At 50.6% G+C, this 15,463-nt stretch overlaps 1 protein-coding gene across 1 annotated transcript; it reads left to right on the top strand.

Annotated features, from left to right (window-relative positions):
* Positions 1-816: 816 nt before the first annotated feature.
* LOC311202499 (olfactory receptor 14A16-like) lies at positions 817-1,761 on the top strand (the record flags this gene model as incomplete). The annotated part of the gene is made up of 1 exon (XM_084277084.1): positions 817-1,761. One exon carries the CDS (start codon positions 817-819, stop codon positions 1,759-1,761), a length of 945 nt encoding a protein of 314 aa, XP_084133210.1.
* Positions 1,762-15,463: the final 13,702 nt, after the last annotated feature.

Below are 15,463 nucleotides of genomic sequence, written 5' to 3'. Positions count from 1 at the left end.
TCATTGGTCATTAGGACTTGTCAGAGCATCTCCTGAGCCCTGCACACACAGAGGTTCCACGGAGCAGTGCCCTGATGCCAGGAGGGGTCTGCAGAGCAGAGCTGAGCACAGGGTAATTTGGATGAGGTCTGTGAGCACAGAGCAGAGGTGACATGGGCAAAGAGAAGCATCTGCAGGGACAGCTGCAGTTAGCAGATACATTGGCAAGGAGGAAGAGTGAGCTGCTCCCAGCATTGCCCTGGCAGTGGGGATTTGGTACCTCCCTGACATCACCCACAGTGCTGATACTTTCCCACATCAACCTCCTGGTTTCTGCCACCCAGCACAGACTCTGAGACAAGACTTCCATGTTTTCAGTCTGAGAAACCTGCGAGTACCTGTCTGTCTGTCCCTGTCCTTGCAGCCCTGGCTGGACTGTTTCTCACTGTTTCCCTTCCTTTCCTTGCTCCCTTTGTCCCACCATTACCAAAGCTCTGCTCTGCCCTCAGGTGAAATAGGAGTGACAGTGCTGAAAAGCTCATTCCTATCCACAGGGCATTTAGTCTGAGATCCCACCATCCTTCTATTTACTGACTGCTGCCAGGCAGGACTGAGTTCTCCAGAGCCCACAGCTGACCCTCCTCCCAGCAGTGGCACGTTCAATCCAGCACAAAGCAGACCTCCCAAAAGGGACCTGCCAAAAGTCCTCCTGAATGCAGGGAGTCAATCTGAGGGCATTCCCTAAGAATTAGAAGATGTTTTCCTAAAAGAAGTGTTCCATCACTTTTCACTGTGTCTTTTCCTCCTTGGACAGGTCTCCACTCTTGACGGCAGCAGATGTCCAACAGCAGCAGCTCCATCAGCCAGTTCCTCCTCCTGCCCTTTGCAGACACACGGGAGCTGCAGCTCCTGCACTTCTGCCTCTTCCTGGGCATCTACCTGGCTGCTCTCCTGGGCAATGGCCTCATCATCATCACCATAGCCTGTGACCACCACCTCCACACACCCATGTACTTCTTCCTCCTCAACCTCTCTGTTACTGACCTTGGCTGCATCTCCACCACTGTTCCCAAATCCCTGGCCAACTCCTTGTGGGACACCAGGGCCATTTCCTACACAGGATGTGTGGCTCAACTATTTTCCTTTTTATTTTTGATCACAACAGAGCTCTATCTTCTGACTGTCATGGCCTATGACCGCTACGTTGCCATCTGCCACCCCCTGCACTACGGGACCCTCCTGGGCAGCAGAGCTTGTGTCCATATGGCAGCAGCTGCCTGGGGCAGTGGGTTTCTCCATGCTGTGCTGCACACGGCCAGTACATTTTCAGTGCCCCTCTGCCATGGCAATGCTCTTTACCAGTTCTTCTGTGAAATCCCCCAGATCCTCAAGATCTCCTGCTCAGGTGCCTACCTCAGGGAAATTGGACTCATTGTGGTCAGTATCTGTTTAGGTTTTGGGTGTTTTGTGTTCATTGTGGTGTCCTATGTGCAGATCTTCAGGGCTGTGCTGAGGATCCCCTCAGAGCAGGGACGGCACAAAGCCTTTTCCACCTGCCTCCCTCACCTGGCCGTGGTCTCCCTGTTTGTCAGCAGTGTCCTGTTTGCCTACCTGAAGCCCCCCTCCATCTCCTCCCTTGTGCTGGATATGGTAGTGGCGTTTCTTTACTCGGTGGTTCCACCAGCAGTGAACCCCCTCATCTACAGCATGAGGAACCAGGAGCTCAAGGATGCTTTGTGGAAACTGATTACTAGTGTGCCTGGTGTTTCTAAGCAGCAATAAACTGCTCCACGTTGTGGAAGGTTTTTTCCTTCTTTTCTGTCTAATCTATAATAAAATAGTGCACCTCCATCCCATTCCTAATGCAGCTTCTCCTGAACTTGTGTGACCCAGACCTGTGCTCTCTTTGCATTAAGTCTGCCTGAAAACAGACAGAGCCTCTGTGGGTTGGGATAAGGACAGTTTACTGACAAAAGCACCATAAAACAGGAACAATAACAGCCCCAATTGCACTCACACCCAGTGACAGCACAGAGTACATTACAAACCCATCAATAACAGAGTGCTGCAGCATGGTATGACTACCCCTCCTCAGCCAGTCCCTTGGATGGGGAAGTGATGTCAGGTGGTGTGAAAAACAGCCCAGGCAAACTCAGGTCACCTGTGCTGGCTGCTAGGGGAGGTGAGCTCTGGCCTGGCCAGAACCAGGACATTATCCACTCCGGTTTCCACACCATCTACATCGTGCCCAGATCTTACATTTTCATAGTCCTGGGGAGGTTCATAACATCATTTATTATTTAGACCATCTACCCTGGACCACCATCCAGGAAATATTATAGAGAAATATGTAATATTTGGCCTTTTTTCTCCTTTGGCAATGTCTAAAGCCAGCTGGATGGCTTTCACCTCTGCAAACTGGCTGGATTTGCCTTCTCCATAGGCAGCTTCTGCAACTGGTTGTGTAGGACTCCATACAGCAGCCTTCCACCTCTGATGTTTACCAGAAATGTGACAGGACCCATTGGTGAACAGGGCATTTTTCTTCTCATTTTCTGGAAATTCAGTGTACACTGAAGACTCTTCACCACATGTCACCTGTTCCTGTGGTGATATTCCAAAATCTTTCCCTCTGGCCACTCTGTGATCACTTCCAGGGTTCCTGGGTGATTGGGGTTTCTTATTCAATCTTGCTGTGTGATAAGTGTGACCCACTTGCTCCATGTAGCATGAGTGGCATGTTGTGTTGGAGGGGCCTTCCCTTTGAACATCCAGCCCAGCACTGGCAGTCGGGGTGCCAGGAGGAGCTGGGCTTCAGTCCCAATCACTTCTGAAGCGGCTCGAACCCCTTCATGTGCTGCCAGTATTTACCTTTCTGTTAGAGTGTCTGGATCCTCTGTAGCCCCGACTCCAAAACCCCAGAGACTGACCTTGGGCCTCCTGTTGCCTTTTGTGGCGTGGCAACCCAGTTCAGGAACGGCAACGACGCCACACTCTGGCCTCATGGTCCATCAGCTCACAGACACCAATGTGGTGGACGGCAAATGGCGTTTATTAGTGAGTGGCACAGTGTTATATAGCTGTCCTGGTTTTGGTCAGGATGGAGTTAACTTCTTTTGTAGCAGTGGATGGAATGCTGTGTTTGAGAGTTAAAATGAAAGCAGTGCTGATAACACCCTGATGGTTTTAGTTGCTGTCAGACAGTCAAGGACTTTCTCAGCTCTTCGTATTTCTCTATTCATGGGAAAGGAGGGGCAAAGCCAGGACAGGTGGCCAAACTGACCAAAGAGAGTATTCCATGCCAATTACATCCTGCCCAGGATATTGGGGGCTGATGGGAGGAAGGCCTGGGGCGGCTCCAGGACACGCGGTTCTTGGGGGACGGTCGGGTTCTGGGACGGCTCTGGGTGGCACGGCCTGAGCTGTGGGTTTGGTGAGAAACTGCATTGGGTATCAACAGCTTCATATATTTTTGCTCTAAAGTCCTATTAGCATTGTTGTATTTTATCTTTCTTTTATATTAGTAAACTATCCTTATCCCAACCCTTGGACCTCTTAGTTTCTTGGTTTTGGGGTTATTTGCCCCTTCCTTTTCCCTTCCCTTGCCTCTCCCCCCACCTCCCCCCCCCCCTTCCCTCTTCCCCTGCTCTTTTCCTTTAAGGAGCAGGCAGCTGCGTGGATCTTGGCCCTCAGCCAGGGTAAAACCACGACAGCATCTGAAAACATCTGCCAGCTCTTCTCTGCTCCTTTGGTGCTGAGGGCAGTTTCCTTGGGGGTCCTACTGACTAACTGGTAACCAATAGATCTACTCTCTCGTAGGTCTGTTACCTCAGGAGTCATCTTTGATGAAACCCAGGATACTCCTGGATTGGTACCAGTCCCCACTCTCCTTTTACAAGGTGGTTGAAATCCACCAGCAGGAGGAGAACCTGCAAGAGTGACCCATCCTGTGAGATGTCAGGAAGAAGCAATGTCACAACCCAAGACATGAGCTTTCTGCAATCAGGCTGTCACTATTCAGATTCTGAGGCACAGATGAAATAAAAGTCCCTTCCCCACCCACCACTCCCCTTGTGTCTTACAAGCCCTTCAAAGATAGATGCCACCTCACCCTTCTCCTCCAAGGGTTCAATGACTTCACAGGGCTAAGGGTCAGGGTTCCCCCTTTACAGTTTGGGTGAGGCTCAGGGTGAGGATTTGTGTTTCTGCTTAGTGCTTCTTGAAAATTATTTCAGGGCTGCTCAGCTTTGTGGCTTAGGGGATTGGGTTAGGGCTAGAAGGAAGGGCCAAGATCAAGGCTGGCATGTCAAGAGTAGGGATCAAGTGCTGTCCCTTTCAAGTTCTGCTTCCTTGTCCTTCCCCACAGTCCCTTCCCTCTTGGATGAAGCTCTCAGGCATCTCAAGCACTTCACAATGTTGCTCCTCACCAACCAGCTTCCTCCAGCAGAAGTATCATCACCAGCAATGCCACCTTCTTCCTCTTGCCCCAAACCTCATCTCCCTGGCCTTTCCTTCACAATCCCTGCCCTCATTGTAGCTCTTTAGGAACCATTTTGGAGAAGGGTTGAAGATGTGGGGAGGGTGGCTTCAGCATTAGGGATGGGTTAAGCTTCAGGCATCTGGTGAGGGTTTCAACTATGGTGTTGGCATTTAGAGTAGGGTGATAGGTGAGTGCTCCTGGATTAGGACACAGGAAAAGGTGGAGGGTGCTCTGGGCAGTGCCAGGTTGAAGAGACAGGGTGTGTAGGCACTCTGCAAGCTTCCACCCTCACGGTGACCAGAGACTAACTTCAGCTGGTGACCAAAAGCCTCCCCATTTCACTGGGCATTGGAGGACCACTGGGCCCTGTGGTGTGACAGGACACATGCAAGTGGCTCCATGACACAGCACGTCTGTATCTTCTCACTTTGTCATCCTGAAATTGCTCCCTGATTTCCTGCTCCAATCAGCATTCAGAGAGGCACGTGTCAATGTTCTGAATGAGTTTCATCACCCACAGCACTGAGCAGCCTCTACTAAACCTCCAGGAATCTTCCTTTCTGCCATGGGCCTCCACACTCAGTGACTTTGCCCTGGAAGCTTGTTAGTGTGCAGCCACTATCATCAGTTTACTCTTGCCTCTCAACTTCTGTACAGTTGCAGGGGGACTTTTAAGCAGACACTGTCTTCTAGAAAGAGTTTTACTAATGTGATGATGTCAGCTAACATAGGATACAGCACAAGTCCATTTCTTTCACAGTCCTAACTAACTTATATTTTCAGCATCAACAAACATTTTAATTTGACTGAAAATAATCCCCCAGAAAAGTCCAATTTCATTTTCTAAAAATGGGCTTGGGGACAGGGGACTGTCGATAGATAGGGCTTTGCGGTCGGAAGATGTCGCGCTGTACAGAAAGGTAGGACCCCTCCCCTCCACAGGTAACCAATAGCAAGTAGCCAGTAAGGTGAGAGGATGGGAGTGGCATCACAGCCCTGGGGTTTAAAGCCCCGTGCCCCTCGCTAATAAACACCATTTGCCGTCCACCACATTGGTGTCTGTGAGCTGATGGCCCGTGCTGCCAGAGTGTGGCGCCGTTGCCGTTCCTGAACCAGGTCGCCGTGCCTAAACAAAGGCAACAGGATTGTGAGGTAAAGGGATTGTGAGTTGAGGGGACAGTGAGGTAAAGGGATTGTGAGGTAAGGGGATTGTGAGGTGAGGGTATTGCGAGGCAAGGGGTTTGTGAGGTAAAGGGATTGTCAGGCAAGAGGTTTGTGAGTTAAGTGGATTGTGAGGTAAAGGGATTGTCAGGTGAGGGGGTTGTGAGGTAAGGGGATTGGGAGTTGAGGGGATTGTGAGGCAATGGGATTGTGAGGGCAAGGGAATATGAGGTAGGGGGATTGTGAGGTAAGGGGATTGTTATGTAAAGGGATTGTCAGGTAGGGGGATTGTGAGCTATGATGATTTTGTGGTAAGGGGATTATGAATTCACAGAATTGATTTACAGATAGTTTGTGAGGAAAGGGGATTGTGAGGTAAAGGGATTGTGAGGTAAGAGGATTGTTAGGTAAAAGTATTGTGAGTTGAGGCATGCTGTTTGAGAATCAAAGCCTCAAGCACTGCCAGGTTCACAGATAATGGGATGGAGCCTTTAGGCCATGAACTCTTGCTTGCATCAAGCTGTGTCTCATCTCTCTCCGTTGCAGCATGAAATTTGCACAAAAATTTGCCATCACAAAGAAAAGGGGGTGGAAAAGAGGGGTGAACTTACCAGGGACTGAGGGCCTGAAGCTCTGGGGCTGCCGACTCCACACGAGGCCCAGATGGCTCCGGCAGGGACTTGCTGCCCAGGCTGTGGCAGATACCAAAAGCCCCGGCTGGGCCGGGGAGCGGAGCTGCAGGGAGAGGGGGTGCCGGGGGTGGGGAGAGGCTGGAGGGTGAGAAACTCCCCCCTCCTGTGGGGAATGGAACAGCCGCCCGGGAAAGGAGACACCTTGTGCTGGGGGGAGGGGAGCTGTGAGAGCCCGAGGAGCAGCAGCACAGCCCGAGACAGGGGGTCTGGCAGCCATGTCAGTGTGGGTGCTGTCTGGCAGCCATGTTAGTGTGGGTGCTGTCTGGCAGCCATGTCAGTGTGGGTGCTGTCTGGCAGCCATGTTAGTGTGGGTGCTGTCTGGCAGCCATGTCAGTGTGGGTGCTGCCTGGCAGCCCGGTTTCAGCCACGCAGGCACTGTTACAAGCTCTGCATCTCTTCAAGGCTGCCAGTTGCCAGTGATTACTATTTCCAGCCTTGAAGCACAGCTCTCCCCATGTCCTGGTTTAGGTCACACTGTACTTCAAGTCACTGGAAACAGAGACTGTGGTGGCAAGGTTCAAGCATCACTTTTCTGACAGGGAGAGAAGCAGGAAGCAGGATCACTATGAATAGCCTTGGCTAATGTAAAGCCATCCAACACTTGGCTGCAATTTCTATCTTACTTTGCTGGGTATGACAGAAAATACAGAAAGCCAGAGAATGATCAAATAGCAGCAAATCTGTATTTACACTACCCAGTTAATACGTGCCATTCTTAGGAGTCCTGTTTTATAACACAGAGAATAAATGTGCACTAGATGTTCAAAGTTATTGCTCCTTCACTTCTACAGAAAATCCCCCATGAGGATTAAAAAATGTCTAGAGACTGCTGGAGATAATGGCACTTAGACAGAATCAGCACAAAAACACTCCATCGCTATTTACAGCCTTGAAGAGATGCACAGTGTGGAGACTATCTGGTTGGCAGCAATTGTTCAGAAACAGGAGAATAGGGCAGTGAGGAAAGGGTTAGGAAAGATCAGCCGAAGATGAGATGAGCACGCGCAGGAATGGGGTTCAGTCCTGGGACACAGTGAGGAAGAGTATCGACGGCCACTAGAGGAACCCGCTCAGCATCACTCCGCGTGGGCTGGGGACATGATAATGACTTCCAGGAAATAGCATCCCTATGCTAACAGTAACCCTCCCCTCTTTGTAGTCCAAGAAGTCAGTGAAGTGAACCAATGATTTCCGTAGAGTAGGAATATAGATCAAGTGAGATAACTGCAAGCCAGTCACTGCAAAGGTACAGCGGCTGTGTGCAGTGGGGCTGGGGTCAGGCCCACAGGGTTGGGGCACCCCCATGGGAGCCAGAGACCAGCCCTCAGTGTGCAGGTTTGGAGCGGAGCCCAAATCTGGCATGTCTGGGGCTTGAAATCCAGCTCATGGGGCCACTCCTGGGGCTCGGAGGTGAGACTGGAGTCCTGAATGTCGGGGCTCCAAGCTGGGCTTGGGGCTCAGAGCCTGTCGCAGCTTTGTGTAGCTGGGTACTGGCAGAGAGTGGGGGGGCTGCAGGGGTGTCTGCTGCAAGGAGCACCCAGAAGCTCTCTGCAAACACCAGCTGCCTCAGGGCCTGTGCCCTTGTTAAGGCCAGTCCAGAGTTAACCTCCCCAAGCAGCCAGCACTGGTGGGCTGAGTTAGGCTGGGCTAACTCATAACTGGAGAGTCAGGGAGTGATTGGTAGAACCTGCTCACACTTCAACAGTCCAATGTGGCCAGTGAAGAAGTCCTATGGAGAGTGGAGGCTGACAGTGGGCTATCTTGACCTGAATGAAGTCACGCCACCTGTGAGTGCTGCAGTGCCAGATATGTTGGTACTCCAGTATGAACTGGAGTCAAAAGCAGCCAAGTGGGACGGCACGATCGACATTGCAAATGCTTTTTGCTCGATTCCTTCAGCAGTGGAGTGCAGGCCACAGTTTGCTTTCTCTTGGAAGGGAATCCAGTACACCTGGAATCGACTGCCCCAGGGCTGGAAACGCAGCCCCACCATCTGCCGTGGACTGATGTTAGAGCAGGGTGACGCCCCAGAGCACCTACAGTACATTGATGACATCATTGTATGGGGTCACGGGGCAGATGAAGTTTTTGAGAAAGGAAAGAAAATAATCCAGATTCTGCTAAAAGCTCGTTTTGCCATCAAACAAAGTAAGGTCAAGGGACCTGCTCAGTTTTTAGGAATAATAAATCCAGTTTTTAGGAATGAAATGGCAATGTCTCCTCTGACCAACACAAAGGACACACAAGCACTGTGGGTTTGTGGCAAATGCATATCCCCAGCTACGGTCTCATTGTCAGCCCTCTCTACCATGGAACAGATCAAACAGGAGACAGTCCCTGCAGTAGCCCTTGGGCCTGTCTGGACAGGGCCAGGTGTCAAAAACTTGCTCTACACCACAGCTGGGGAGAATGGCCCTACCTAGAGTCTCTGTCAGAAAGCACTAGAGGAGACTTGAGGCCGACTGCTGGGGTTTGGATTCAGGGCTGCAAAGGATCCGAGGCCCATGATACACTGACAGAAAAGGAAACACTGTCAGCATATGAAGGGGTTCAAGCCACTTCAGAAGTGATTGGAACTGAAGCCCAGCTGCTCCTGGCACCTCGACTGCTGGTGCTGGGCTGGATGTTCAAAGGGAAGGTCCCACACATGGAGCAAAAGGGTCGCATTTATCATGCAGCGGGCTCAAATCAGAAACTCCAATCATCCAGGGATCCTGGAAGTGAGCACAGACTGGCCAGAAGGCAAAGATTTTGGGATATCACCAGAGGAGGTGATGCATGCCAAAGAGGCCCCTTTGTATAATGAACTGCCAGAAAATGAGAAAAAATATGCCCTGTCCAGCGATGGGTCCTGTCGTCTTGTTGGCAAACATTGGAGAAGGAAGGCTGCTGTATGGAGCCCCACACAACAAGTTGCAAAAGCTGCCAAAGGAGAAGGTGAATCCAGCCAGTTTGCAGAAGTTAAAGCCATCCAGCTGGCTTTAGACATGGCCAAACGAGAAAAGTGGCCAAAATTGTACCTCTGTAGTGACTCCTGGATGGTGGCCAATGCCCTGTGGGGGTGGTTACAGTGATGGAAACAAAGCAACTTGCAGCGCAGAGGCAAACCCATCTGGGCTGCTCCATTGTGGCAAGACATCTCTGCCCAGTTAGAGAACCTGACTGTAAAAGGATGGTGTGGAGATGCCCACGTAGCCAAGAGCCGAGCAACCTGAGAACATCAAAACACCCAGCAGGTCCATCAGGCTGCTGAGATTGAAGTGGCTCAAATAGACCTCGATTGGCAACGTAAGGGCAAATTATTATAGCTTGCTGGGCCCATGACATCTCAGGCCATCAAGGAAGAGATGCCACATACAGATGGGCCCATGACTGACTGGTGGATTTGACCATGGACACTGTCTCTTCGTATTTCTCTATTCATGGGAAAGGAGGGGCAAAGCCAGGACAGGTGGCCAAACTGACCAAAGAGAGTATTCCATGCCAATTACATCCTGCCCAGGATATTGGGGGCTGAGGGGAGGAAGGCCTGGGGCGGCTCCGGGACGCGCGGTTCTTGGGGGACGGTCGGGTTCTGGGACGGCTCTGGGTGGCACGGCCTGAGTTGTGTGGTTTGGTGAGAAACTGCATTGGGTATCAACAGCTTCATATATTTTTGCTTTGAAGTCCTGTTAGCATTGTTACATTGTATCTTTCTGTTATCTTAGTAAACTATCCTTATCCCAACCCACGGGCCTCTTAATTTCTTGATCTTGGGGTTATTTGCCCCTTTCTATTCCTTTTCCCTTCCCTTACTTCTCACCCCCCCCCCCCCCCCCCCTTTCCCTTTAACCTGCTCTTTTCCTTTAAGGAGCAGGCAGCTGCGTGGATCTTGGCCCTAAGCCGGGTGAAACCACGACAGGGCAGTAAAAGTATGCCAACTTACGATTAGGGGTCTTGTTTGGAGAGGTTGAGTGACCATTGCTTCTTTAGGTCGGAGAGAGGGGAGGCTAGGGGAAGCCCTGTCTGTGGTATGTGGAAAGCACATAGGGTATCAAATCCACTGAAACTGCAGCTTTGAAGGTCAGAGTGGACGTGAGGATAAAGAAATGTCACTGTGAGGACAGTGCTGTGATGCGAAAAGTCAGTCAGAGGAAGTGTGGATGAGCTGGTGGGTTTGTGCTTGTGGGAACAGCTGGTGAGGATGGAGAGAGATCAGAACAGGCAGGGACATCATGGGGTGAGATCAAGGTTGGGAAGGGTGCTGGGTGCTTGCAGCCTACAGGGAAACAGGCACAGGTGTGGGGCAGTGTGGGATGGGCAGTGGTGTAGAGGGACAAGGGTGCCAGCCAGGATGAAAGGGCCTGATAGTAACGAGGTCTTTGTCCCCTTAGCTGTGGCTGATGTCCCTGCCACAGAGGCTTCAGAGGAGACACATTGTCCTCATGGCCACAGAGCATTGTTTTCCCCTTGCACTCACCCCAGAGTAGGCCTCCATGTGTCACATCCCTGTCCTTCCCTTGGTGTCACACTCCCCACATCCCAAGGAAGAGCCCTGAGGCACAGGTGGGGGTCAGGATCTCCCTGCCCAGGGGCTGAGGGTCAGTGCTTGGCATTTCTGCTTCATCAGACCAAGCCAGGGTGTCCTCAGCATCAGAGCTGCCTGTGCTTTGCCTGGGTTTGTCCTCATGGCCTCCAGTTGTCTGCTCTAACGAGCCCCTGGGGAGGCTTTGTCAGTAGTGACTGTCGGTGGGGCCTGTTAGTGCTTCAAGGTTCTTTGGGCATTATTCCTGACTAAACATCTGGAGAGGTTTCATCATTCTTCTCTTGCTACCTTGAGGTCTGTTGACTCAGAATAAAACACACCATGGGGCTCATTAACATCCAGAAAGCCCTTACAACCATGGCTCTTCAAGTCATTTTCTTTAACAAAAAATTAGCCTTGTACAACTAATTGGAGAGGTTTTATTTGAGTGATGAAAACTTCAAAGGAGTTTCACAATGGAGGGTTTTTCCGTAGGAAAAATGTTTCTGTCACATCTCAGATCATGGAAGAAAGTTCAGCAGCATGCTGCAATGGGGGCTGGTCCAGAGGTCACCTAAAGAGATCTGGACCGGCAGAAAAAGCAGTCTCCTTAGACCCAACCCTGCATGCAGAACCTTGCCCTTCCCCAAGCCCAGCAGTTCCCTCCCTGGCCTCCTGGGACTCCCAACACTTTTCCTCCCATCATCTGTGCTCACAGGCACAGACAGATTTCTCTGACAACAAACAGCAGTTCAACATGACACAGTTTAATACCCATGAAATCTCTCTCCTCAGCTGCCTGCTACGGCCAAGCAGCGTGTGAAGGGGGTCAGCTTTACCAGTGCTCCCAGTGCACAACCTGGGGAGGTTTAGGTGCTCTTGCTGGACATTTTGCATTTTTGAAACTTGACGCTGCTGGAGCAGGCAGATTATGTCAGGCACTTGTAAGGAATGTTCCCTTTGACAAGGACAGTCCTGAGCTCCAACATTCCTAGGGCTGCTAATGGGATGTCTGAGTTTGATGCTGGAAGAGACTGAAAATGACATCAGGCACTATTAAGATCGTTCCCTCAGCTACAAAAGCTCTGAGCCTCAAGGTTACTGGGGCTGCCTTTGGGCATGCTGGGGAGTTTTCAGACTCCCAAGATATTTCAGCCCTCAAACCTTTTGTTGTGGAACTATTGCTGGGCATTTAGCATCTTTGAATGTGGACGCTGGTAGAGCTGGAAAATGATGTCTGGTGTTATAGGACAATTCCCATAGCCAGGAATGCCCTTTGCCCAAAGTTTACAAGAGCTGATTGTTGGCTAACTGATAGGGTTTCAGCCCAGGAACATCTTTCAGCCTTCACAGATGTATTTGGGAGCTATTGATGTTTAGAATTTTCAAAGGCGGAACCTAGTAGAGCCACAAAAATTGTGTGGGGCAACCGTAGGACTGTTCCCCTGGCTAGGAAAGCCCTGACCCCCAAAGATACTGGGGCTACAAGTGGGCTACCTGGGGAGGTTTCTAGAAAGGAAATTTTTTCAGCCCTTGCAACTTTTGTTTGCGACCTACAATAATGGTGGGAGATTCTCCCTGGTAATCCTTTTGTTATTAATGAATTTATAGACTTAATACCAAAAGGATTACCAGGGAGAATCTCCCACCTTCACTGGATCAGGGGGAACCACTGTGATGGAGGATGAAGAAAAGGCTGATGTACTTTGCCTAAGTCCTTAGTAGTAACACCATTGGTCTCCTGATACCCAGACCCTGAGTGGAAAGATGGGGATGGGAAGTGGACTGAAGTCCCATCATCCATGGGCAACTGGTTACTGACCTGCTCAGCCACTTAGATCCATGCGAGTTGATGGATCTGGATGGGAAACACCCCAAGGTACTGAGGGAGCTGGTGGATTTCCTCCCCAAGCCACTTTCCCTTAATTACCAGTACTCTTGGCTGACCAGGGTGGTTCCACCTGACTGGAAGCTGGCACATGTGACACCCATCTACAGGAAGGGACAGAGGGAGGTCCTGGGGAATTACAAGCCTGTCAGCCTGACCTTGGTGCTGGGGAAGCTGCTGGAACAAATCATATTGCATACCATCATGCAACACATGCAGGACACTCAGGCCATCAGGCCCAGTCAGCATGGGTTTAGGAAAGACAGATTGTGCTTCAAGCTGCTGATCTTCTATGACAAGGTGACCTGCTTAGTGGATGAGGGGAAGGCTGTGGATGTGATCTACCTGGACTTCAGTGAAGCCTTCATCAGTTTCCCCCAGGGCACCCTGCTGAAGCCTCTGTTCATGGATTAGATGGGTATACTCTTTGCTGGGTTAGAAACTGGCTGAAGGCTGGGCCCAAACAGCTTTGGTGAATGGAGTTAAATCCAGCTGACAGAACATCACATGTGGTGACGTTGAGATGCTGGATTGTGTCCAGAGAATGGCAGAGTAGACAGTGAAAGGTTTGCAGCACAAGACCTGTGAGGATCAACTGAGGGAACTGGGGCATTTTAGTCTTCAGAATGCTGAGGGAGACCTTATCACTCTCTACAAGTACCTGCAAGAAGGATATAGAGAGGTGCAGGTTGGCCTCATATCTAAGGTAACAAGCCATAGGATGACAGGGAATGGCTTGAAATGATACTAGGGGAGATTTAGGTTAGACATCAGGAAGAATTTCTTTATGGAAAGGGTATTCAGCTATTGGAACAGGCTGCCCAGGGACATGGTGGAGTAACCATCCCTGGAAGTATTACAAAGGTGTTCAGATGTTGTGCTTGATGACATAGTCTGGAGGTGGACTAAGCAGGGTTAGACTGTGGTTGGACTTTGTAAAAGATTCTGTGACTTTATGTTTGTTACACTTCAAGGAAATTCCTGTTCTGTCATGGTGGGAAAGCATTGCCATTTCAGACAAGTTGTCAAGTGATTCAGGCAATGAAAATGTTCTTATAAATATTTAATAAATGTCAGGAGAAATTTTAAGAAAGAAAAATTTGTGCAACTTTTCAGACAGCCATGATGCAAAGAGAGCACAGCCCTCATGGTCAGCGATAAGCAGAAGAAGATGAGCAGTTTGTTGTTGCTTAGAAACATCCAGTGCTCAGTTTCCACATGGCATCCTTCAACTCCTGGTTCCTCATGCTGTAGATGAGGGGGTTCACTGCTGGTGGAAAAACCGAGTAAAGAAATGACAATACCAGGTCCAGAAATAGGGAGGAGATGGAGGGGGGCTTCAGGTAGGCAAAGAAGGCAGTGCTGAGAAACAGGGAGACCACGGCCAGGTGAGGAATGCAGGTGGAAAAGGCTTTGTGCCGTCCCTGCTGCGAGGGGATCCTCAGCACAGCCCTGAAGATCTGCACATAGGACACCACAATGAACACAAAACACCCAAAATCTAAACAGGCACCGACCACAATGAGTCCAATTTCCCTGAGGTAGGCATCTGAGCAGGAGAGCTTGAGGATCTGGGGGATTTCACAGAAGAACTGGTCAAGGGCATTGCCATGGCAGAGTGGCAGTGAAAATGTATTGGCTGTGTGCAGCACAGCATTGAGAAACCCACTGGCCCAGGCAGCTGCTGCCATGTGGACACAAGCTCTGCTGCCCAGGAGGGTCCCGTAGTGCAGGGGGTGGCAGATGGCAACGTAGCGGTCATAGGCCATGACAGTGAGAAGACAGAACTCTGTGAAGATCAAAAATAGGAAGAAAAAGAGTTGAGCCACACACCCTGTGTAGGAAATGGCCCTGGTGTCCCACAAGGAATTGGCCAGGGATTTGGGAACAGTGGTGGAGATGAAGCCAAGGTCAGCAACAGAGAGGCTGAGGAGGAAGAAGTACATGGGGGTGTGGAGGTGGTGGTCACAGGCTATGGTGATGATGATGAGGCCATTGCCCAGGAGAGCAGCCAGGTAGATGCCCAGGAAGATGCAGAAGTGCAGGAGCTGCAGCTCCCGTGTGTGTGCAAAGGCCAGGAGGAGGAACTGGCTGATGGAGCTGCTGCTGTTGGACATCTGCTGATGTCAGGTATGGAGACCTGTGAAAAGAGGAAAAGACACAGTGAGAAGTGATGGAACTCTTCTTTTAGGAAAACGTCTTCTAATTCTTAGGGAATGCCCTCAGATTGACTCTCTGTATTCAGGAAGAATTTTGTCAGTTCCCTTTTGGGAGGTCTGCTTTGTGCTGGATTGAACGTGCCACTGCTGGGAGGAGGGTCAGCTGTGGTCTCTCCAGAACTCAGTCCTGCCTGGCAGCAGTCAATAAACAGAAGGATGGTGTGATCTCAGATTAAAGCCCCTGTGGATAGGAATGAGCTTTCCAGCACTGTCACTCCAGTTTCACCTGAGGGCAGAGCAGAGCTTTGGTAATGGTGGGACAAAGGCAGCAAGGACAGGAAGGGAAACAGTGAGAAACAGTCCAGCCAGGGCTGCAAGGACAGGGACAGACAGACAGGTACTCGCAGGTTTCTCAGACTGAAAACGTGGAAGTCTGGGTGCAGAGTCTGTGCTGGGTGGCAGAAACCAGGGGGTTGCTGTGGGAAAGTATCAGCACGGTGGGTGATGTCAGGGAGGTACCAAATCCCACTGCCAGGGCAATGCTGGGAACAGCTCACTCTTCCTCCTTGCCAATGGCTCTGTTGCCTGGATCTGTCCCTG

This window comes from Gallinula chloropus, assembly GCF_964237585.1.
Source record: "Gallinula chloropus genome assembly, chromosome: 30".
Classification (NCBI taxonomy): domain Eukaryota; kingdom Metazoa; phylum Chordata; class Aves; order Gruiformes; family Rallidae; genus Gallinula; species Gallinula chloropus.
Note: the sequence above shows the minus strand (reverse complement) of the source record. Positions and strands in the feature narration are given on the sequence as shown.